The 23,254-nt window shown below is 54.4% G+C and overlaps 1 protein-coding gene across 1 annotated transcript; it reads left to right on the top strand.

Moving 5' to 3' along the window:
- Window positions 1–1,006: 1,006 nt before the first annotated feature.
- Window positions 1,007–22,624, top strand: bco1l (beta-carotene oxygenase 1, like; the record flags this gene model as incomplete). Its single annotated transcript, XM_079264172.1, has 11 exons — window positions 1,007–1,070; window positions 1,918–2,046; window positions 2,121–2,250; window positions 18,572–18,719; window positions 18,802–18,949; window positions 19,606–19,826; window positions 20,734–21,000; window positions 21,076–21,181; window positions 21,263–21,357; window positions 21,956–22,067; window positions 22,160–22,624. 11 exons carry the CDS (start codon window positions 1,007–1,009, stop codon window positions 22,312–22,314), a joined length of 1,575 nt encoding a protein of 524 aa, XP_079120298.1. The 3' UTR covers window positions 22,315–22,624.
- Window positions 22,625–23,254: the final 630 nt, after the last annotated feature.

Raw genomic sequence — 23,254 nt, 5'->3', positions numbered from 1 at the left:
CCTCTCCTGCAACCTTCCCAACAAGCCAAACTGGTTCAGTCTGTTCTAACTGGTCTGTGATGAGCATGGAACCTGCTAACTGGGACCTGGACAGTCTGGGTTGCGGATGTCTTTCCTCCTTGGCGTTGACACACACAGCAGAATGCTGGAATTATATCTACGTCCCGCTACTTTGAACCTATCAGGATAAAACATGGCGGTGAAACACACCTGGGTCAGACCTCAGGAACGCTGCGACCTGTACGTGGTACAACATCTGTATTTGTACCAGTACCTCGGTTCCCTAGAAGCTGTATGAAATAAGCCAATGAGCTCTACGGTGTGAAACCCTCCGGTTCCTTTAGGAGGAAGGTTTCTGCAGGAGTGCAGCACACTGAACCCACCGGACGCTCAGACACTCAGATTGTAAATCACGTCTTTTTTTCTCTTTTCTGGGAGTTCATCACTAAAAACAAGATCAAATCTTCTGTTTTCTGACATCTGGTGAATAAAAATGATTTACATTTTTAATCTGCATCCACAACATGATAAAAGCAGTTTTACATTTCAGTTTAATCTTTTGTGACTATTGACTTTTCAGACTTTGAGTCAATAAAACCAGTGACCGAGTCACAGATAAGCAGAGGGAGTTGCTAATTTCTCATTTAGATAAGAGATAACCAGGTGTGTCATGATGTGTTGCCTCGTAATGGACTTTTATTTATCCACATTTAAGTCCAGAGACTCCTGCAGGAGCCCGTTTCCCTTCCTTTGGATGGGATTTAGTGAGGTGGTGCCACTTACTGAAGGGTTTTCAGTTTAACTGCTGCCTGGATGAAGCTCAGACTCCGTGTTTCCCAGCGACGAGCAGATTAAAGTCCACCCAGCAGGCTTACGTAACGCAGCATTATAAACACCTGGAGAGGATCACGTAGACCGGCTGCATAAAGCCAGCTGGCCTCAGCCGGAGCGTGCTCAGTCTGCAGCAGCAGTGCATCGTGGGAAAGGTGAGCCTCCTTGCAGGAACATGCAGTCGATCATCTCAAGAAACGGAACGGAGACTCCGGAGCCGGTGAAAGCGCAGGTGAAAGGTGAGTTTCAGAGATAATCCATAACTGGGTGGCAACGCAGAAATGTTCTCCAGAAATCTTTTACAGCGCAAAATTAACATGTTTAAATTACCATGTAGTAAAAAATGATTAGAAATAAAAACTCATAATTCAGCAGCAAGAAGATCCAATAAAAATCCATCAAAGCAAGGCAGGTTTGTTCATACAGCACCTTACAGACACAAGGCTATTCAGTGCTTTACATGGAACGTTAAAAGATGGTGTAAAAAAAAGCATAAAAGACGACAGAAAGAGCAAAATCACAATTAAACCATACATTATATATGATATATATTTCATTATTACATGTATTAAGAATGAAAAGACTTTTAACAGCAGCGACTGGCTCTGCAGCGCCAGAGGAGGAGTACCGCAGGGCTCCCTAACTGGCCCTTCTTCGCTGTAAGACATGAAGCTCATGGAGTCGACCACTTCTATGCTGATGATGTCATCGTTTCTCCCCACATTAATACTCGTACAAACTGGTTCCTAACGATGACCCAAGGAGCTTTCATGCACCAAAACCTTTGAAAATGAGCAAACCAGTTTGGTTGTCCAGTAGCGGGACCAGGTCTGTTCCGGATCATTCTGCATGTGCGGTTTCGGTTCATAAGCGAAGTTATGAAAACAAACAGGAAGTTCTTTTGGTGTCACATGACTTCATCACTTCTTGGACCGCTCCGGTCCATCCCAGACAAAGCCGTCTCATCTGGGAGGTCCATACTGAACAAATACGCCTGCATCACAGCTGACTGGCTGAGAGGAAGCAGGTGTCACTGCGAGCTTTGTGATGGACGTTCCTGTCTGTGACCTCTGACCTGCCCTGCAGGTTCCGTCCCAGCATGGCTGCAGGGGACTCTGCTGCGGAACGGGCCGGGGCTTTTCTCCGTGGGGAAGTCCGACTACAACCACTGGTTCGACGGCTTGTCGCTCATCCACAGCTTCACCTTCGGCGACGGTCAGAGCCATGACTCAGCAGAACACGGGTTGTTGTGGGACAGCTGATGTTTACCTGCTGCCGCCATGTTTCAGGTGAGGTGACCTACAGAAGCAGGTTTCTGAAGAGCGACACCTACAGGAGAAACATCAAGGCCGACCGCATCGTCGTCTCCGAGTTTGGGACCATGATCTACCCCGATCCGTGCAAAAACATCTTCAGCAGGTACAGAACCTCCAGGACTGGTAGAGACCAGGTCTCTGTAGGGCCACCAAAACCCAGACCAGGACTGGTAGAGACCAGGTCTGTGTAGGGCCACCAAAACCCAGACCAGGACTGGTAGAGACCAGGTCTGTGTAGGGCCACCAAAACCCAGACCAGGACTGGTAGAGACCAGGTCTGTGTAGGGCCACCAAAACCCAGACCAGGACTGGTAGAGACCAGGTCTGTGTAGGGCCACCAAAACCCAGACCAGGAATGGTAGAGACCAGGTCTGTGTAGGGCCACCAAAACCCAGACCAGGAATGGTAGAGACCAGGTCTGTGTAGGGCCACCAAAACCCAGACCAGGACTGGTAGAGACCAGGTCTGTGTAGGGCCACCAAAACCCAGACCAGGACTGGTAGAGACCAGGTCTGTGTAGGGCCACCAAAACCCAGACCAGGACTGGTAGAGACCAGGTCTGTGTAGGGCCATCAGTACCCAGACCAGGACGGGTAGAGACCAGGTCTGGATAGGGCCATCGGGACCCAGACCAGGATGGGTAGAGACCAGGTCTGGATAGGGCCATCGGGACCCAGACCAGGATGGGTAGAGACCAGGTCTGGGTAGGGCCATCGGGACGCAGACCAGGACTGGTAGAGACCAGGTCTGTGTAGGGCCATCGGGACGCAGACCAGGATGGGTAGAGACCAGGTCTGTGTAGGGCCACCAAAACCCAGACCAGGAATGGTAGAGACCAGGTCTGTGTAGGGCCACCAAAACCCAGACCAGGACTGGTAGAGACCAGGTCTGTGTAGGGCCACCAAAACCCAGACCAGGACTGGTAGAGACCAGGTCTGTGTAGGGCCACCAAAACCCAGACCAGGACTGGTAGAGACCAGGTCTGTGTAGGGCCACCAAAACCCAGACCAGGAATGGTAGAGACCAGGTCTGTGTAGGGCCACCAAAACCCAGACCAGGACTGGTAGAGACCAGGTCTGTGTAGGGCCACCAAAACCCAGACCAGGACTGGTAGAGACCAGGTCTGTGTAGGGCCATCGGTACCCAGACCAGGACGGGTAGAGACCAGGTCTGGATAGGGCCATCGGGACCCAGACCAGGATGGGTAGAGACCAGGTCTGGATAGGGCCATCGGGACCCAGACCAGGATGGGTAGAGACCAGGTCTGGGTAGGGCCATCGGGACGCAGACCAGGACTGGTAGAGACCAGGTCTGTGTAGGGCCATCGGGACGCAGACCAGGATGGGTAGAGACCAGGTCTGTGTAGGGCCACCAAAACCCAGACCAGGAATGGTAGAGACCAGGTCTGTGTAGGGCCACCAAAACCCAGACCAGGACTGGTAGAGACCAGGTCTCTGTAGGGCCACCAAAACCCAGACCAGGACTGGTAGAGACCAGGTCTGTGTAGGGCCACCAAAACCCAGACCAGGACTGGTAGAGACCAGGTCTGTGTAGGGCCACCAAAACCCAGACCAGGACTGGTAGAGACCAGGTCTGTGTAGGGCCACCAAAACCCAGACCAGGACTGGTAGAGACCAGGTCTGTGTAGGGCCATTGGGACCCAGACCAGGATGGGTAGAGACCAGGTCTGGATAGGGCCATCGAAACCCAGACCAGAACGGGTAGAGACCAGGTCTGTGTAGGGCCATCGGTACCCAGACCAGGACTGGTAGAGACCAGGTCTGTGTAGGGCCATCGGGACGCAGACCAGGATGGGTAGAGACCAGGTCTGTGTAGGGCCACCAAAACCCAGACCAGGAATGGTAGAGACCAGGTCTGTGTAGGGCCACCAAAACCCAGACCAGGAATGGTAGAGACCAGGTCTGTGTAGGGCCACCAAAACCCAGACCAGGACTGGTAGAGACCAGGTCTCTGTAGGGCCACCAAAACCCAGACCAGGACTGGTAGAGACCAGGTCTGTGTAGGGCCACCAAAACCCAGACCAGGACTGGTAGAGACCAGGTCTGTGTAGGGCCACCAAAACCCAGACCAGGACTGGTAGAGACCAGGTCTGTGTAGGGCCACCAAAACCCAGACCAGGACTGGTAGAGACCAGGTCTGTGTAGGGCCATTGGGACCCAGACCAGGATGGGTAGAGACCAGGTCTGGATAGGGCCATCGAAACCCAGACCAGAACGGGTAGAGACCAGGTCTGTGTAGGGCCATCGGTACCCAGACCAGGACGGGTAGAGACCAGGTCTGGATAGGGCCATCGGGACCCAGACCAGGATGGGTAGAGACCAGGTCTGTGTAGGGCCATCGGGACGCAGACCAGGACTGGTAGAGACCAGGTCTGTGTAGTGCCATCGGGACCCAGACCGGGATGGGTAGAGACCAGGTCTGTGTAGGGCCACCAAAACCCAGACCAGGACTGGTAGAGACCAGGTCTGTGTAGGGCCACCAAAACCCAGACCAGGACTGGTAGAGACCAGGTCTGTGTAGGGCCACCAAAACCCAGACCAGGACTGGTAGAGACCAGGTCTGTGTAGGGCCACCAAAACCCAGACCAGGACTGGTAGAGACCAGGTCTGTGTAGGGCCACCAAAACCCAGACCAGGACTGGTAGAGACCAGGTCTGTGTAGGGCCACCAAAACCCAGACCAGGAATGGTAGAGACCAGGTCTGTGTAGGGCCACCAAAACCCAGACCAGGAATGGTAGAGACCAGGTCTGTGTAGGGCCACCAAAACCCAGACCAGGACTGGTAGAGACCAGGTCTGTGTAGGGCCACCAAAACCCAGACCAGGACTGGTAGAGACCAGGTCTGTGTAGGGCCACCAAAACCCAGACCAGGACTGGTAGAGACCAGGTCTGTGTAGGGCCATTGGGACCCAGACCAGGATGGGTAGAGACCAGGTCTGGATAGGGCCATCGAAACCCAGACCAGAACGGGTAGAGACCAGGTCTGTGTAGGGCCATCGGTACCCAGACCAGGACGGGTAGAGACCAGGTCTGGATAGGGCCATCGGGACCCAGACCAGGATGGGTAGAGACCAGGTCTGTGTAGGGCCATCGGTACCCAGACCAGGACTGGTAGAGACCAGGTCTGTGTAGGGCCATCGGTACCCAGACCAGGACGGGTAGAGACCAGGTCTGGATAGGGCCATCGGGACCCAGACCAGGACGGGTAGAGACCAGGTCTGGATAGGGCCATCGGGACCCAGACCAGGATGGGTAGAGACCAGGTCTGGGTAGGGCCATCGGGACGCAGACCAGGACTGGTAGAGACCAGGTCTGGGTAGGGCCATCGGGACGCAGACCAGGACTGGTAGAGACCAGGTCTGTGTAGGGCCATCGGGACGCAGACCAGGATGGGTAGAGACCAGGTCTGTGTAGGGCCACCAAAACCCAGACCAGGAATGGTAGAGACCAGGTCTGTGTAGGGCCACCAAAACCCAGACCAGGAATGGTAGAGACCAGGTCTGTGTAGGGCCACCAAAACCCAGACCAGGAATGGTAGAGACCAGGTCTGTGTAGGGCCACCAAAACCCAGACCAGGACTGGTAGAGACCAGGTCTCTGTAGGGCCACCAAAACCCAGACCAGGACTGGTAGAGACCAGGTCTGTGTAGGGCCACCAAAACCCAGACCAGGACTGGTAGAGACCAGGTCTGTGTAGGGCCACCAAAACCCAGACCAGGACTGGTAGAGACCAGGTCTGTGTAGGGCCACCAAAACCCAGACCAGGACTGGTAGAGACCAGGTCTGTGTAGGGCCATTGGGACCCAGACCAGGATGGGTAGAGACCAGGTCTGGATAGGGCCATCGAAACCCAGACCAGAACGGGTAGAGACCAGGTCTGTGTAGGGCCATCGGTACCCAGACCAGGACGGGTAGAGACCAGGTCTGGATAGGGCCATCAGGACCCAGACCAGGATGGGTAGAGACCAGGTCTGTGTAGGGCCATCGGGACGCAGACCAGGACTGGTAGAGACCAGGTCTGTGTAGTGCCATCGGGACCCAGACCGGGATGGGTAGAGACCAGGTCTGTGTAGGGCCACCAAAACCCAGACCAGGACTGGTAGAGACCAGGTCTGTGTAGGGCCACCAAAACCCAGACCAGGACTGGTAGAGACCAGGTCTGTGTAGGGCCACCAAAACCCAGACCAGGACTGGTAGAGACCAGGTCTGTGTAGGGCCACCGAAACCCAGACCAGGACTGGTAGAGACCAGGTCTGTGTAGGGCCACCGAAACCCAGACCAGGACTGGTAGAGACCAGGTCTGTGTAGGGCCACCGAAACCCAGACCAGGATGGTAGAGACCAGGTCTGTGTAGGGCCACCGAAACCCAGACCAGGATGGTAGAGACCAGGTCTGTGTAGGGCCACCAAAACCCAGACCAGGATGGTAGAGACCAGGTCTGTGTAGGGCCACCGAAACCCAGACCAGGATGGTAGAGACCAGGTCTGTGTAGGGCCATCGGGACGTAGACCAGGACTGGTAGAGACCAGGTCTGTGTAGGGCCACCAAAACCCAGACCAGGACTGGTAGAGACCAGGTCTGTGTAGGGCTACCGAAACCCAGACCAGGACTGGTAGAGACCAGGTCTGTGTAGGGACACCAAAACCCAGACCAGGACTGGTAGAGACCAGGTCTGGATAGGGCTAACCGAAACCCAGACCAGGACTGGTAGAGACCAGATCTCTGTAGGGCCACCGAAACCCAGACCAGGACTGGTAGAGACCAGGTCTGTGTAGGGCCACCGAAACCCAGACCAGGACTGGTAGAGACCAGGTCTGTGTAGGGACACCAAAACCCAGACCAGGACTGGTAGAGACCAGGTCTGGATAGGGCTAACCGAAACCCAGACCAGGACTGGTAGAGACCAGGTCTCTGTAGGGCCACCGAAACCCAGACCAGGACTGGTAGAGACCAGGTCTGTGTAGGGCCACCGAAACCCAGACCAGGACTGGTAGAGACCAGGTCTGTGTAGGGCTACCGAAACCCAGACCAGGACTGGTAGAGACCAGGTCTGTGTAGGGCCACCGAAACCCAGACCAGGACTGGTAGAGACCAGGTCTGTGTAGGGCTACCGAAACCCAGACCAGGACTGGTAGAGACCAGGTCTGTGTAGGGCCACCGAAACACAGACCAGGACTGGTAGAGACCAGGTCTGTGTAGGGACACCAAAACCCAGACCAGGACTGGTAGAGACCAGGTCTATGTAGGGCTAACCGAAACCCAGACCAGGACTGGTAGAGACCAGGTCTGTGTAGGGCTACCGAAACCCAGACCAGGACTGGTAGAGACCAGGTCTATGTAGGGCTAACCGAAACCCAGACCAGGACTGGTAGAGACCAGGTCTATGTAGGGCTAACCGAAACCCAGACCAGGACTGGTAGAGACCAGGTCTCTGTAGGGCCACCGAAACCCAGACCAGGACTGGTAGAGACCAGGTCTGTGTAGGGCTACCGAAACCCAGACCAGGACTGGTAGAGACCAGGTCTGTGTAGGGCCACCAAAACCCAGACCAGGACTGGTAGAGACCAGGTCTGTGTAGGGCCACCAAAACCCAGACCAGGACTGGTAGAGACCAGGTCTGTGTAGGGCCATTGGGACCCAGACCAGGATGGGTAGAGACCAGGTCTGGATAGGGCCATCGAAACCCAGACCAGAACGGGTAGAGACCAGGTCTGTGTAGGGCCATCGGTACCCAGACCAGGACGGGTAGAGACCAGGTCTGGATAGGGCCATCGGGACCCAGACCAGGATGGGTAGAGACCAGGTCTGTGTAGGGCCATCGGGACGCAGACCAGGACTGGTAGAGACCAGGTCTGTGTAGTGCCATCGGGACCCAGACCGGGATGGGTAGAGACCAGGTCTGTGTAGGGCCACCAAAACCCAGACCAGGACTGGTAGAGACCAGGTCTGTGTAGGGCCACCAAAACCCAGACCAGGACTGGTAGAGACCAGGTCTATGTAGGGCCACCAAAACCCAGACCAGGATGGGTAGAGACCAGGTCTGTGTAGGGCCATCGGGACCCAGACCAGGATGGTAGAGACCAGGTCTGTGTAGGGCCATAGGGACGTAGACCAGGACTGGTAGAGACCAGGTCTGTGTAGGGCCACCAAAACCCAGACCAGGACTGGTAGAGACCAGGTCTGTGTAGGGCTACCGAAACCCAGACCAGGACTGGTAGAGACCAGGTCTGTGTAGGGACACCAAAACCCAGACCAGGACTGGTAGAGACCAGGTCTGGATAGGGCTAACCGAAACCCAGACCAGGACTGGTAGAGACCAGGTCTCTGTAGGGCCACCGAAACCCAGACCAGGACTGGTAGAGACCAGGTCTCTGTAGGGCCACCGAAACCCAGACCAGGACTGGTAGAGACCAGGTCTGTGTAGGGCTACCGAAACCCAGACCAGGACTGGTAGAGACCAGGTCTGTGTAGGGACACCAAAACCCAGACCAGGACTGGTAGAGACCAGGTCTGGATAGGGCTAACCGAAACCCAGACCAGGACTGGTAGAGACCAGGTCTCTGTAGGGCCACCGAAACCCAGACCAGGACTGGTAGAGACCAGGTCTGTGTAGGGCCACCGAAACCCAGACCAGGACTGGTAGAGACCAGGTCTGTGTAGGGCTACCGAAACCCAGACCAGGACTGGTAGAGACCAGGTCTGTGTAGGGACACCAAAACCCAGACCAGGACTGGTAGAGACCAGGTCTGGATAGGGCTAACCGAAACCCAGACCAGGACTGGTAGAGACCAGGTCTCTGTAGGGCCACCGAAACCCAGACCAGGACTGGTAGAGACCAGGTCTGTGTAGGGCTACCGAAACCCAGACCAGGACTGGTAGAGACCAGGTCTGTGTAGGGCCACCGAAACCCAGACCAGGACTGGTAGAGACCAGGTCTGTGTAGGGCCACCGAAACCCAGACCAGGACTGGTAGAGACCAGGTCTGTGTAGGGACACCAAAACCCAGACCAGGACTGGTAGAGACCAGGTCTATGTAGGGCTAACCGAAACCCAGACCAGGACTGGTAGAGACCAGGTCTCTGTAGGGCCACCGAAACCCAGACCAGGACTGGTAGAGACCAGGTCTGTGTAGGGCTACCGAAACCCAGACCAGGACTGGTAGAGACCAGGTCTGTGTAGGGACACCAAAACCCAGACCAGGACTGGTAGAGACCAGGTCTGGATAGGGCTAACCGAAACCCAGACCAGGACTGGTAGAGACCAGGTCTCTGTAGGGCCACCGAAACCCAGACCAGGACTGGTAGAGACCAGGTCTGTGTAGGGCCACCGAAACCCAGACCAGGACTGGTAGAGACCAGGTCTGTGTAGGGCTACCGAAACCCAGACCAGGACTGGTAGAGACCAGGTCTGTGTAGGGACACCAAAACCCAGACCAGGACTGGTAGAGACCAGGTCTGGATAGGGCTAACCGAAACCCAGACCAGGACTGGTAGAGACCAGGTCTCTGTAGGGCCACCGAAACCCAGACCAGGACTGGTAGAGACCAGGTCTGTGTAGGGCTACCGAAACCCAGACCAGGACTGGTAGAGACCAGGTCTGTGTAGGGCCACCGAAACCCAGACCAGGACTGGTAGAGACCAGGTCTGTGTAGGGCCACCGAAACCCAGACCAGGACTGGTAGAGACCAGGTCTGTGTAGGGACACCAAAACCCAGACCAGGACTGGTAGAGACCAGGTCTATGTAGGGCTAACCGAAACCCAGACCAGGACTGGTAGAGACCAGGTCTATGTAGGGCTACCGAAACCCAGACCAGGACTGGTAGAGACCAGGTCTATGTAGGGCTAACCGAAACCCAGACCAGGACTGGTAGAGACCAGGTCTATGTAGGGCTAACCGAAACCCAGACCAGGACTGGTAGAGACCAGGTCTCTGTAGGGCCACCGAAACCCAGACCAGGACTGGTAGAGACCAGGTCTGTGTAGGGCTACCGAAACCCAGACCAGGACTGGTAGAGACCAGGTCTGTGTAGGGCCACCGAAACCCAGACCAGGACTGGTAGAGACCAGGTCTGTGTAGGGCCACCAAAACCCAGACCAGGACTGGTAGAGACCAGGTCTATGTAGGGCTAACCGAAACCCAGACCAGGACTGGTAGAGACCAGGTCTATGTAGGGCTACCGAAACCCAGACCAGGACTGGTAGAGACCAGGTCTATGTAGGGCTAACCGAAACCCAGACCAGGACTGGTAGAGACCAGGTCTGTGTAGGGCTACCGAAACCCAGACCAGGACTGGTAGAGACCAGGTCTATGTAGGGCTACCGAAACCCAGACCAGGACTGGTAGAGACCAGGTCTATGTAGGGCTAACCGAAACCCAGACCAGGACTGGTAGAGACCAGGTCTCTGTAGGGCCACCGAAACCCAGACCAGGACTGGTAGAGACCAGGTCTGTGTAGGGCTACCGAAACCCAGACCAGGACTGGTAGAGACCAGGTCTGTGTAGGGCCACCGAAACCCAGACCAGGACTGGTAGAGACCAGGTCTGTGTAGGGCCACCAAAACCCAGACCAGGACTGGTAGAGACCAGGTCTATGTAGGGCTAACCGAAACCCAGACCAGGACTGGTAGAGACCAGGTCTATGTAGGGCTACCGAAACCCAGACCAGGACTGGTAGAGACCAGGTCTATGTAGGGCTAACCGAAACCCAGACCAGGACTGGTAGAGACCAGGTCTTTGTAGGGCTACCGAAACCCAGACCAGGACTGGTAGAGACCAGGTCTATGTAGGGCTACCGAAACCCAGACCAGGACTGGTAGAGACCAGGTCTATGTAGGGCTAACCGAAACCCAGACCAGGACTGGTAGAGACCAGGTCTGTGTAGGGCCACCAAAACCCAGACCAGGACTGGTAGAGACCAGGTCTGTGTAGGGCCACCAAAACCCAGACCAGGACTGGTAGAGACCAGGTCTGTGTAGGGCCACCAAAACCCAGACCAGGACTGGTAGAGACCAGGTCTGTGTAGGGCCACCAAAACCCAGACCAGGACTGGTAGAGACCAGGTCTGTGTAGGGCCATTGGGACCCAGACCAGGATGGGTAGAGACCAGGTCTGGATAGGGCCATCGAAACCCAGACCAGAACGGGTAGAGACCAGGTCTGTGTAGGGCCATCGGTACCCAGACCAGGACGGGTAGAGACCAGGTCTGGATAGGGCCATCGGGACCCAGACCAGGATGGGTAGAGACCAGGTCTGTGTAGGGCCATCGGGACGCAGACCAGGACTGGTAGAGACCAGGTCTGTGTAGTGCCATCGGGACCCAGACCGGGATGGGTAGAGACCAGGTCTGTGTAGGGCCACCAAAACCCAGACCAGGACTGGTAGAGACCAGGTCTGTGTAGGGCCACCAAAACCCAGACCAGGACTGGTAGAGACCAGGTCTGTGTAGGGCCACCAAAACCCAGACCAGGACTGGTAGAGACCAGGTCTGTGTAGGGCCACCAAAACCCAGACCAGGACTGGTAGAGACCAGGTCTGTGTAGGGCCACCAAAACCCAGACCAGGACTGGTAGAGACCAGGTCTGTGTAGGGCCACCAAAACCCAGACCAGGAATGGTAGAGACCAGGTCTGTGTAGGGCCACCAAAACCCAGACCAGGAATGGTAGAGACCAGGTCTGTGTAGGGCCACCAAAACCCAGACCAGGACTGGTAGAGACCAGGTCTGTGTAGGGCCACCAAAACCCAGACCAGGACTGGTAGAGACCAGGTCTGTGTAGGGCCACCAAAACCCAGACCAGGACTGGTAGAGACCAGGTCTGTGTAGTGCCATTGGGACCCAGACCGGGATGGGTAGAGACCAGGTCTGTGTAGGGCCACCAAAACCCAGACCAGGACTGGTAGAGACCAGGTCTGTGTAGGGCCACCAAAACCCAGACCAGGACTGGTAGAGACCAGGTCTGTGTAGGGCCACCAAAACCCAGACCAGGACTGGTAGAGACCAGGTCTGTGTAGGGCCACCAAAACCCAGACCAGGACTGGTAGAGACCAGGTCTGTGTAGGGCCACCAAAACCCAGACCAGGACTGGTAGAGACCAGGTCTGTGTAGGGCCACCAAAACCCAGACCAGGAATGGTAGAGACCAGGTCTGTGTAGGGCCACCAAAACCCAGACCAGGAATGGTAGAGACCAGGTCTGTGTAGGGCCACCAAAACCCAGACCAGGACTGGTAGAGACCAGGTCTGTGTAGGGCCATTGGGACCCAGACCAGGATGGGTAGAGACCAGGTCTGGATAGGGCCATCGAAACCCAGACCAGAACGGGTAGAGACCAGGTCTGTGTAGGGCCATCGGTACCCAGACCAGGACGGGTAGAGACCAGGTCTGGATAGGGCCATCGGGACCCAGACCAGGATGGGTAGAGACCAGGTCTGTGTAGGGCCATCGGTACCCAGACCAGGACTGGTAGAGACCAGGTCTGTGTAGGGCCATCGGTACCCAGACCAGGACGGGTAGAGACCAGGTCTGGATAGGGCCATCGGGACCCAGACCAGGACGGGTAGAGACCAGGTCTGGATAGGGCCATCGGGACCCAGACCAGGATGGGTAGAGACCAGGTCTGGGTAGGGCCATCGGGACGCAGACCAGGACTGGTAGAGACCAGGTCTGGGTAGGGCCATCGGGACGCAGACCAGGACTGGTAGAGACCAGGTCTGTGTAGGGCCATCGGGACGCAGACCAGGATGGGTAGAGACCAGGTCTGTGTAGGGCCACCAAAACCCAGACCAGGAATGGTAGAGACCAGGTCTGTGTAGGGCCACCAAAACCCAGACCAGGAATGGTAGAGACCAGGTCTGTGTAGGGCCACCAAAACCCAGACCAGGAATGGTAGAGACCAGGTCTGTGTAGGGCCACCAAAACCCAGACCAGGACTGGTAGAGACCAGGTCTCTGTAGGGCCACCAAAACCCAGACCAGGACTGGTAGAGACCAGGTCTGTGTAGGGCCACCAAAACCCAGACCAGGACTGGTAGAGACCAGGTCTGTGTAGGGCCACCAAAACCCAGACCAGGACTGGTAGAGACCAGGTCTGTGTAGGGCCACCAAAACCCAGACCAGGACTGGTAGAGACCAGGTCTGTGTAGGGCCATTGGGACCCAGACCAGGATGGGTAGAGACCAGGTCTGGATAGGGCCATCGAAACCCAGACCAGAACGGGTAGAGACCAGGTCTGTGTAGGGCCATCGGTACCCAGACCAGGACGGGTAGAGACCAGGTCTGGATAGGGCCATCGGGACCCAGACCAGGATGGGTAGAGACCAGGTCTGTGTAGGGCCATCGGGAAGCAGACCAGGACTGGTAGAGACCAGGTCTGTGTAGTGCCATCGGGACCCAGACCGGGATGGGTAGAGACCAGGTCTGTGTAGGGCCACCAAAACCCAGACCAGGACTGGTAGAGACCAGGTCTGTGTAGGGCCACCAAAACCCAGACCAGGACTGGTAGAGACCAGGTCTGTGTAGGGCCACCAAAACCCAGACCAGGACTGGTAGAGACCAGGTCTGTGTAGGGCCACCGAAACCCAGACCAGGACTGGTAGAGACCAGGTCTGTGTAGGGCCACCGAAACCCAGACCAGGACTGGTAGAGACCAGGTCTGTGTAGGGCCACCGAAACCCAGACCAGGATGGTAGAGACCAGGTCTGTGTAGGGCCACCGAAACCCAGACCAGGATGGTAGAGACCAGGTCTGTGTAGGGCCACCAAAACCCAGACCAGGATGGTAGAGACCAGGTCTGTGTAGGGCCACCGAAACCCAGACCAGGATGGTAGAGACCAGGTCTGTGTAGGGCCATCGGGACGTAGACCAGGACTGGTAGAGACCAGGTCTGTGTAGGGCCACCAAAACCCAGACCAGGACTGGTAGAGACCAGGTCTGTGTAGGGCTACCGAAACCCAGACCAGGACTGGTAGAGACCAGGTCTGTGTAGGGACACCAAAACCCAGACCAGGACTGGTAGAGACCAGGTCTGGATAGGGCTAACCGAAACCCAGACCAGGACTGGTAGAGACCAGGTCTCTGTAGGGCCACCGAAACCCAGACCAGGACTGGTAGAGACCAGGTCTGTGTAGGGCCACCGAAACCCAGACCAGGACTGGTAGAGACCAGGTCTGTGTAGGGACACCAAAACCCAGACCAGGACTGGTAGAGACCAGGTCTGGATAGGGCTAACCGAAACCCAGACCAGGACTGGTAGAGACCAGGTCTCTGTAGGGCCACCGAAACCCAGACCAGGACTGGTAGAGACCAGGTCTGTGTAGGGCCACCGAAACCCAGACCAGGACTGGTAGAGACCAGGTCTGTGTAGGGCTACCGAAACCCAGACCAGGACTGGTAGAGACCAGGTCTGTGTAGGGCCACCGAAACCCAGACCAGGACTGGTAGAGACCAGGTCTGTGTAGGGCTACCGAAACCCAGACCAGGACTGGTAGAGACCAGGTCTGTGTAGGGCCACCGAAACACAGACCAGGACTGGTAGAGACCAGGTCTGTGTAGGGACACCAAAACCCAGACCAGGACTGGTAGAGACCAGGTCTATGTAGGGCTAACCGAAACCCAGACCAGGACTGGTAGAGACCAGGTCTGTGTAGGGCTACCGAAACCCAGACCAGGACTGGTAGAGACCAGGTCTATGTAGGGCTAACCGAAACCCAGACCAGGACTGGTAGAGACCAGGTCTATGTAGGGCTAACCGAAACCCAGACCAGGACTGGTAGAGACCAGGTCTCTGTAGGGCCACCGAAACCCAGACCAGGACTGGTAGAGACCAGGTCTGTGTAGGGCTACCGAAACCCAGACCAGGACTGGTAGAGACCAGGTCTGTGTAGGGCCACCAAAACCCAGACCAGGACTGGTAGAGACCAGGTCTGTGTAGGGCCACCAAAACCCAGACCAGGACTGGTAGAGACCAGGTCTGTGTAGGGCCATTGGGACCCAGACCAGGATGGGTAGAGACCAGGTCTGGATAGGGCCATCGAAACCCAGACCAGAACGGGTAGAGACCAGGTCTGTGTAGGGCCATCGGTACCCAGACCAGGACGGGTAGAGACCAGGTCTGGATAGGGCCATCGGGACCCAGACCAGGATGGGTAGAGACCAGGTCTGTGTAGGGCCATCGGGACGCAGACCAGGACTGGTAGAGACCAGGTCTGTGTAGTGCCATCGGGACCCAGACCGGGATGGGTAGAGACCAGGTCTGTGTAGGGCCACCAAAACCCAGACCAGGACTGGTAGAGACCAGGTCTGTGTAGGGCCACCAAAACCCAGACCAGGACTGGTAGAGACCAGGTCTATGTAGGGCCACCAAAACCCAGACCAGGATGGGTAGAGACCAGGTCTGTGTAGGGCCATCGGGACCCAGACCAGGATGGTAGAGACCAGGTCTGTGTAGGGCCATCGGGACGTAGACCAGGACTGGTAGAGACCAGGTCTGTGTAGGGCCACCAAAACCCAGACCAGGACTGGTAGAGACCAGGTCTGTGTAGGGCTACCGAAACCCAGACCAGGACTGGTAGAGACCAGGTCTGTGTAGGGACACCAAAACCCAGACCAGGACTGGTAGAGACCAGGTCTGGATAGGGCTAACCGAAACCCAGACCAGGACTGGTAGAGACCAGGTCTCTGTAGGGCCACCGAAACCCAGACCAGGACTGGTAGAGACCAGGTCTCTGTAGGGCCACCGAAACCCAGACCAGGACTGGTAGAGACCAGGTCTGTGTAGGGCTACCGAAACCCAGACCAGGACTGGTAGAGACCAGGTCTGTGTAGGGACACCAAAACCCAGACCAGGACTGGTAGAGACCAGGTCTGGATAGGGCTAACCGAAACCCAGACCAGGACTGGTAGAGACCAGGTCTCTGTAGGGCCACCGAAACCCAGACCAGGACTGGTAGAGACCAGGTCTGTGTAGGGCCACCGAAACCCAGACCAGGACTGGTAGAGACCAGGTCTGTGTAGGGCTACCGAAACCCAGACCAGGACTGGTAGAGACCAGGTCTGTGTAGGGACACCAAAACCCAGACCAGGACTGGTAGAGACCAGGTCTGGATAGGGCTAACCGAAACCCAGACCAGGACTGGTAGAGACCAGGTCTCTGTAGGGCCACCGAAACCCAGACCAGGACTGGTAGAGACCAGGTCTGTGTAGGGCTACCGAAACCCAGACCAGGACTGGTAGAGACCAGGTCTGTGTAGGGCCACCGAAACCCAGACCAGGACTGGTAGAGACCAGGTCTGTGTAGGGCCACCGAAACCCAGACCAGGACTGGTAGAGACCAGGTCTGTGTAGGGACACCGAAACCCAGACCAGGACTGGTAGAGACCAGGTCTATGTAGGGCTAACCGAAACCCAGACCAGGACTGGTAGAGACCAGGTCTCTGTAGGGCCACCGAAACCAAGACCAGGACTGGTAGAGACCAGGTCTGTGTAGGGCTACCGAAACCCAGACCAGGACTGGTAGAGACCAGGTCTGTGTAGGGACACCAAAACCCAGACCAGGACTGGTAGAGACCAGGTCTGTGTAGGGACACCAAAACCCAGACCAGGACTGGTAGAGACCAGGTCTGGATAGGGCTAACCGAAACCCAGACCAGGACTGGTAGAGACCAGGTCTCTGTAGGGCCACCGAAACCCAGACCAGGACTGGTAGAGACCAGGTCTGTGTAGGGCTACCGAAACCCAGACCAGGACTGGTAGAGACCAGGTCTGTGTAGGGCCACCGAAACCCAGACCAGGACTGGTAGAGACCAGGTCTGTGTAGGGCCACCGAAACCCAGACCAGGACTGGTAGAGACCAGGTCTGTGTAGGGACACCAAAACCCAGACCAGGACTGGTAGAGACCAGGTCTATGTAGGGCTAAGCGAAACCCAGACCAGGACTGGTAGAGACCAGGTCTATGTAGGGCTACCGAAACCCAGACCAGGACTGGTAGAGACCAGGTCTATGTAGGGCTAACCGAAACCCAGACCAGGACTGGTAGAGACCAGGTCTATGTAGGGCTAACCGAAACCCAGACCAGGACTGGTAGAGACCAGGTCTCTGTAGGGCCACCGAAACCCAGACCAGGACTGGTAGAGACCAGGTCTGTGTAGGGCTACCGAAACCCAGACCAGGACTGGTAGAGACCAGGTCTGTGTAGGGCCACCGAAACCCAGACCAGGACTGGTAGAGACCAGGTCTGTGTAGGGCCACCAAAACCCAGACCAGGACTGGTAGAGACCAGGTCTATGTAGGGCTAACCGAAACCCAGACCAGGACTGGTAGAGACCAGGTCCATGTAGGGCTACCGAAACCCAGACCAGGACTGGTAGAGACCAGGTCTATGTAGGGCTAACCGAAACCCAGACCAGGACTGGTAGAGACCAGGTCTGTGTAGGGCTACCGAAACCCAGACCAGGACTGGTAGAGACCAGGTCTATGTAGGGCTACCGAAACCCAGACCAGGACTGGTAGAGACCAGGTCTATGTAGGGCTAACCGAAACCCAGACCAGGACTGGTAGAGACCAGGTCTATGTAGGGCTACCGAAACCCAGACCAGGACTGGTAGAGACCAGGTCTGTGTAGGGCCACCGAAACCCAGACCAGGATGGTAGAGACCAGGTCTGTGTAGGGCCACCGGGACCCAGACCAGGATGGGTAGAGACCAGGTCTGGATAGGGCCATCAAGGACTCAGACCAGGACGGGTAGAGACCAGGTCTGGATAGGGCCATCAAGGACTCAGACCAGGACGGGTAGAGACCAGGTCTGTGTAGGGCTAACCGAAACCCAGACCAGGACTGGTAGAGACCAGGTCTATGTAGGGCCACCAAAACCCAGACCAGGATGGGTAGAGACCAGGTCTGTGTAGGGCCATCGGGACCCAGACCAGGATGGGTAGAGACCAGGTCTGTGTAGGGCCATCGGGACCCAGACCAGGATGGGTAGAGACCAGGTCTGTGTAGGGCCATCGGGACCCAGACCAGGATGGGTAGAGACCAGGTCTGTGTAGGGCCATCGGGACCCAGACCAGGATGGGTAGAGACCAGGTCTGTGTAGGGCCATCGGGACCCAGACCAGGATGGGTAGAGACCAGGTCTGTGTAGGGCCATCGGGACCCAGACCAGGATGGGTAGAGACCAGGTCTGTGTAGGGCCATCGGGACCCAGACCAGGACTCATCGGACGACCCGTTCAGGTCCATGTAAACAGGTTTATGTCTCTATGTTTAAAGTGGACTGAAACAGACTCTTGTTCAGTTTGAAGTCAGTTCTGAATCAAACTTTGACCAGCAGTTTCCGGTCCATTAGGGCTGGACCCAGTAAACCCAGTAGAATCACAACCAGCGAGTTAAAACAGCTGTTTCTGTTCCTCGCCAGGGCCTTCACACACCTCCGCAACGCCATCCCTGACTTCACAGACAACAACCTGATCAACATCATCCGCTACGGTCAGGACTACTACGCCTCCTCCGAGGTCAACTACATCAACCAGGTGGACCCAAACAGCCTGGAGACTGTTGCCAGGGTGAGTTCTTCCTGCCTGGCTCTCACCATCACATCGTAAAGCTTCCAACGTGCGACTCTGCAACGTTTCTGCTGACCTGCAGGTGAACTACAGGAACCACATCGCGTTGAACTTAGCAACAGCTCACCCTCACTACGACGACGAGGGCAACACCTACAACATGGGAACGGCCATTATCGGCCTCGGCCGGCCCAAATACGTCATCTTCAAAGTCGCCGCAGATGCATCGGGTACGATCTGTTCTGCTTCACGCTGATGTGACGCCGTAACACACACCTGCAGAGTTAACCTGCTGGCTTTGCAGCAACGCTCTCCCCAGCTGAGAAGCACGGTGGTGGAAACATCATGCAAGCAGCAGCTCTGCTGTCAAACGAAAGCTCAGGGAGGAAGAGTTGGGAATTTAGATGAAATCATATCTGCAGAGTTACGTAAACACCTGAGTTTAGCAGCAGAGGTCACGACTGTCTGATAACCCGTAATTGGAGTTTATTGATCAGGTTGAACTGTAAAAGATACTTGATGACCTAGAAATTGTTTGGCAGTGTTAAAAATCCCATAAAAATGTTATAAAACCTCAAACACTGAGTTAATAATAAAAGCCAACAGTAATTCATCATAATACATGATAATCTTCCTCAATAAACCTCATTATTTTATGTTTATTCGTTTTAATCTCCATGTATGAAGTGTCTTCCTCTTTCTTTGTAGTTTAGCTGCAGTTTTTTTTACACGTATGTCCTCTGAGACGGGACGTCATCCTCATTCCATGGAATATTCTATAAAATGAGGAAGACATTCTATAAAGTATTAAGGGTAAAAGTAGAGTGTGTTGAGGCGAATGGGACGGCAGGAGGACTAACCTAGCGGTGGGACGTCTGTCTTGCAGATAAAGATCGTAAAAAGCCGGCGCTCAGGAAAGTACAGCAGGTCTGTTCAATTCCTTTTCGCTCTGCTCTGTACCCGAGCTACTTCCACAGCTTCGGCATGACCGACAACTACATCGTGTTCGTGGAGCAGCCCTACAAGCTGGATATCGTCAAACTGGCAACCGCGTATTTCAGAGGGGTCAACTGGGGGAGCTGCCTGAAGTTTGACAAGGACGACGTTGTAAGTCTGAACATGTGGTCTTAACATCCCACTTTCCGATTTAAGCAAACTTGCAGAAAGAAACACTGATGTTAGCTACTTTTAGGGTCCTCAGGGTTCAGATCTTGGATATTTTCTTGTCACTCAACCTCAGATCATGGTTCATGTTGAAATAGATCCTAGATACCAAATGTGCTTCAGCTGACATTCATGGCAGGACGGCAGGTCCTTATTCCGACAGCGGTGCTTCAGGTTGGGTCTTTGTCCAGATGCTGCTGTTGTCTCTGCCTGGTGGATGGAACCCCTCATGATGCCGGAAGTCCTGCCTCTACATCTGCTCTCTGTGCGAGCTGTCTGCTTCACCCGACTAACCTTCAGGCTTTACTCCAGCTTCTCTGTTCCTCGCATGTGTTGTTCCCAAACAAGATCCTTTCCAGTGAAGAAGAGCCGAATCTTCACAAGCAGCTGGACTCTATATGGTGCAGCGAATCCCATGTGAGACTTTGTAAGATGAGGCTTTCCGTCATGTGAAGGAAGGTGGGCAGACTCTCAGAGGCCGCAGAGTGTCGTGGTTCAGGCCAGGGAGACAGAAGCATTTACGGTTGAATCAAAGAGTTAATGCCAAGGATTTACGATTACTTCAGTCCACATTTTGTGGTATAGCCTCCCAATGCCAGGGAAAACTTCCATGCGTAATGGATGTTGGTCTTGAACCAGTCAGCCCTGACAGGAAATAAAGAGTTCTATGATCCAGCCTGCTGGTCTTAGCGAGGACTGCAGTGACCCAGTGCCACATATAGGAAATGTGACCGAACATCCTGCTTCCACACTGAAAACCTGAACTAAACGGATTTGCAGACACATTGGGATGGACTAACTAGCTGAGGTATCTAAAGATCAATCTCACCCAGATTTTTCTGTCTTTCAGACGCTGTTTCATGTCATCAACAAAAAGACCGGAAAGGCAGTTTCCACCCGTTTCTATAGCGACGCCCTGGTGGTTTTCCACCACATCAACGCCTATGAGGATGACGGCCATGTGGTGTTCGACATGATCACATATAAAGACAGCAACCTGTACGATATGTTCTACCTCCACAATATGAAGCAGGACACCAGCAGCTTCATCCAGAACAACAAGGAGTTCTCCCCACCGGTTTGCCAAAGATTCGTTCTGCCGCTCAATGCCCACAAGGTACGACTTTAAAAAACACATTCCCAACAAGCACTTTGTTTTCCACTGCATCACCTCAGGACTTCTCTTCCCCAGGAATCTCCCAGAGGAGTGAACCTTGTGACTCTGACGGACACCACAGCGAAGGCAGTGATGCAGGAGGATGGGCTGCTCTACTGCCAGCCTGACGTTCTCTTCGAAGGTTTCGCATCCATAGTGTCCCTTTGACATGAAAGACCAACCGTTTAATTTAGCAGATCTGAGAAGTCTGACTCGTCCACAGGGATGGAGCTGCCTGGGATCAACTACAAATGCAACGCGAAGAAGTACAGATACTTCTACGGCTCCAGGCTGGAGTGGTCTCCTCACCCCAACAAGGTGAAGGCAACACCGTCAGGTTAACTGGAATCAGTAACATGACGGGGTGGAGTCTTTCAAATGGACAGAACTTCACCAGTCTGAGACAAACTGGATGTACACATCCAGAAAAATGTTCCTCAAATTTATAGATTCCACCAAAATACAAACTGATTCATTCATTGATCCAAGAGGCACAAAGAGTGAGAAGTCTGGCAAGATGGATTGAACAGATGATGAGAATCCAGCTGCTTGACGGGATAAAGAACATTGGGCAGCTACTGCTACAGCCAAAAATACTTCATATAGCATGAAGAGTACCTTTCATGACAAGGATTACAACTATGTTTAATTTAATTCATTAAACGAAACTATGACGTTAAAGCACAGACGGTGCATCAGCAGTCCAACCCCGGGTCTTCCCACCGCACCACCCCTCATGTTGTTTAACACTACATGTTACCTATTAAACTACATCAATAACCACAATTTTTTTGTCCCATGAAGGACACAAACAACCCAGACAACAGCTGGTGAAATATTTTGGTCTTAATGTAACTGTACCATCTTGAGGTCAACTCATTGCTCAGATTTCTCCTCCAACGCTCTCTTCCACCAGATTGCCAAGGTAGACATTGTCACCAGGACCCACATCGAGTGGCATCAAGAAAACTGCTACCCCTCAGAGCCAGTGTATGTCGCCTCCCCAGGGGCAGAGGAGGAGGATGATGGTGAGGGCTTTGCCTCCAAACACAACTAAGTGAGCAAAGAGGATAGTTTCTTCTCCACTTCTGACTGGTTGATTTCTGTTTTCTTCCAACAGGAGTCATCTTGTCATCAGTCGTTTCTCCGGATCCGAAGATTTCTCCATTCATGCTCGTCCTCAACGCCAAAACGTTTGAGGAGGTTGCCCGAGCCTCCATCCCTGCCCCCGTCCACATGGACATACATGGAATGTTCATCCCAACTTCCTGTTAACCACTTATTTACTTATTTATTTACAAAATATTGGAAAATATATTGTTTACATTTCACTAGAATTTTTGTTGTTTGTAAAACAGGACCTCTAAAAGCTTCATGTAGCTTAAAAGCAGGGGTCAACATCCAAAAAATACATGTTGATGTGCATGTGTTGCCTCCCTTGGGAGACACAGTGGAGTAGTGGTTATCACTGTGGCCTTGCAGCAAGAAGGTTGCTGGTTTGGTTGGTGGCATTTCAGGAAGGAGTTTTCAAGTTTCCCTATGTATGCATGGGTTCCCTCAGGGTACTCTGGCTACCTCCCACCGTCCAAAGACATCCATTCTAGGTTAAAAGGTTAATCTAAGTCCTCCCTAGGAGTGAGTGTGAATGTTTGTTTGTTTGTTTGTCTCTTTGTGTTAGCTCTGTAATGGACTGGGGACCTGTCCGGGCTGTACCCCACCTCTTGGCCAAAATTGCTGAGATAGGCTCCAGCTCCCCTGAAACCCTTAATCAGATGAAGCGGTTCAGAAAATGAATGAATAAATGATATCAATGTGAAAAAGTTTTTTCCTCAAAGCTCATAACCATTGTATCTTATGACTACAACAAGTGCTAGAGCATTTGTACAAAATTGTTCAAGAATTACATTCACTGCATATCAGTGAAATGTGTCATTCAGACAGAGCAGGTCAAATCTGCACATCAGCCTGGGCTTTTTACATGAGCATGGAGCGTGCTCAGTCTGCAGCAGCAGTGCATCGTGGGAAAGGTGAGCCTCCTTGCAGGAACATGCAGTCGATCATCTCAAGAAACGGAACGGAGACTCCGGAGCCGGTGAAAGCGCAGGTGAAAGGTGAGTTTCAGAGATAATCCATAACTGGGTGGCAACGCAGAAATGTTCTCCAGAAATCTTTTACAGCGCAAAATTAACATGTTTAAATTACCATGTAGTAAAAA

Source organism: Telmatherina bonti (genome assembly GCF_933228915.1).
Source record: "Telmatherina bonti genome assembly, chromosome: 24".
Lineage (NCBI taxonomy): Eukaryota > Metazoa > Chordata > Actinopteri > Atheriniformes > Telmatherinidae > Telmatherina > Telmatherina bonti.
The sequence above is the reverse complement of the archived record's forward strand: the minus strand, read 5'-3'. Positions and strand labels throughout refer to the sequence as shown.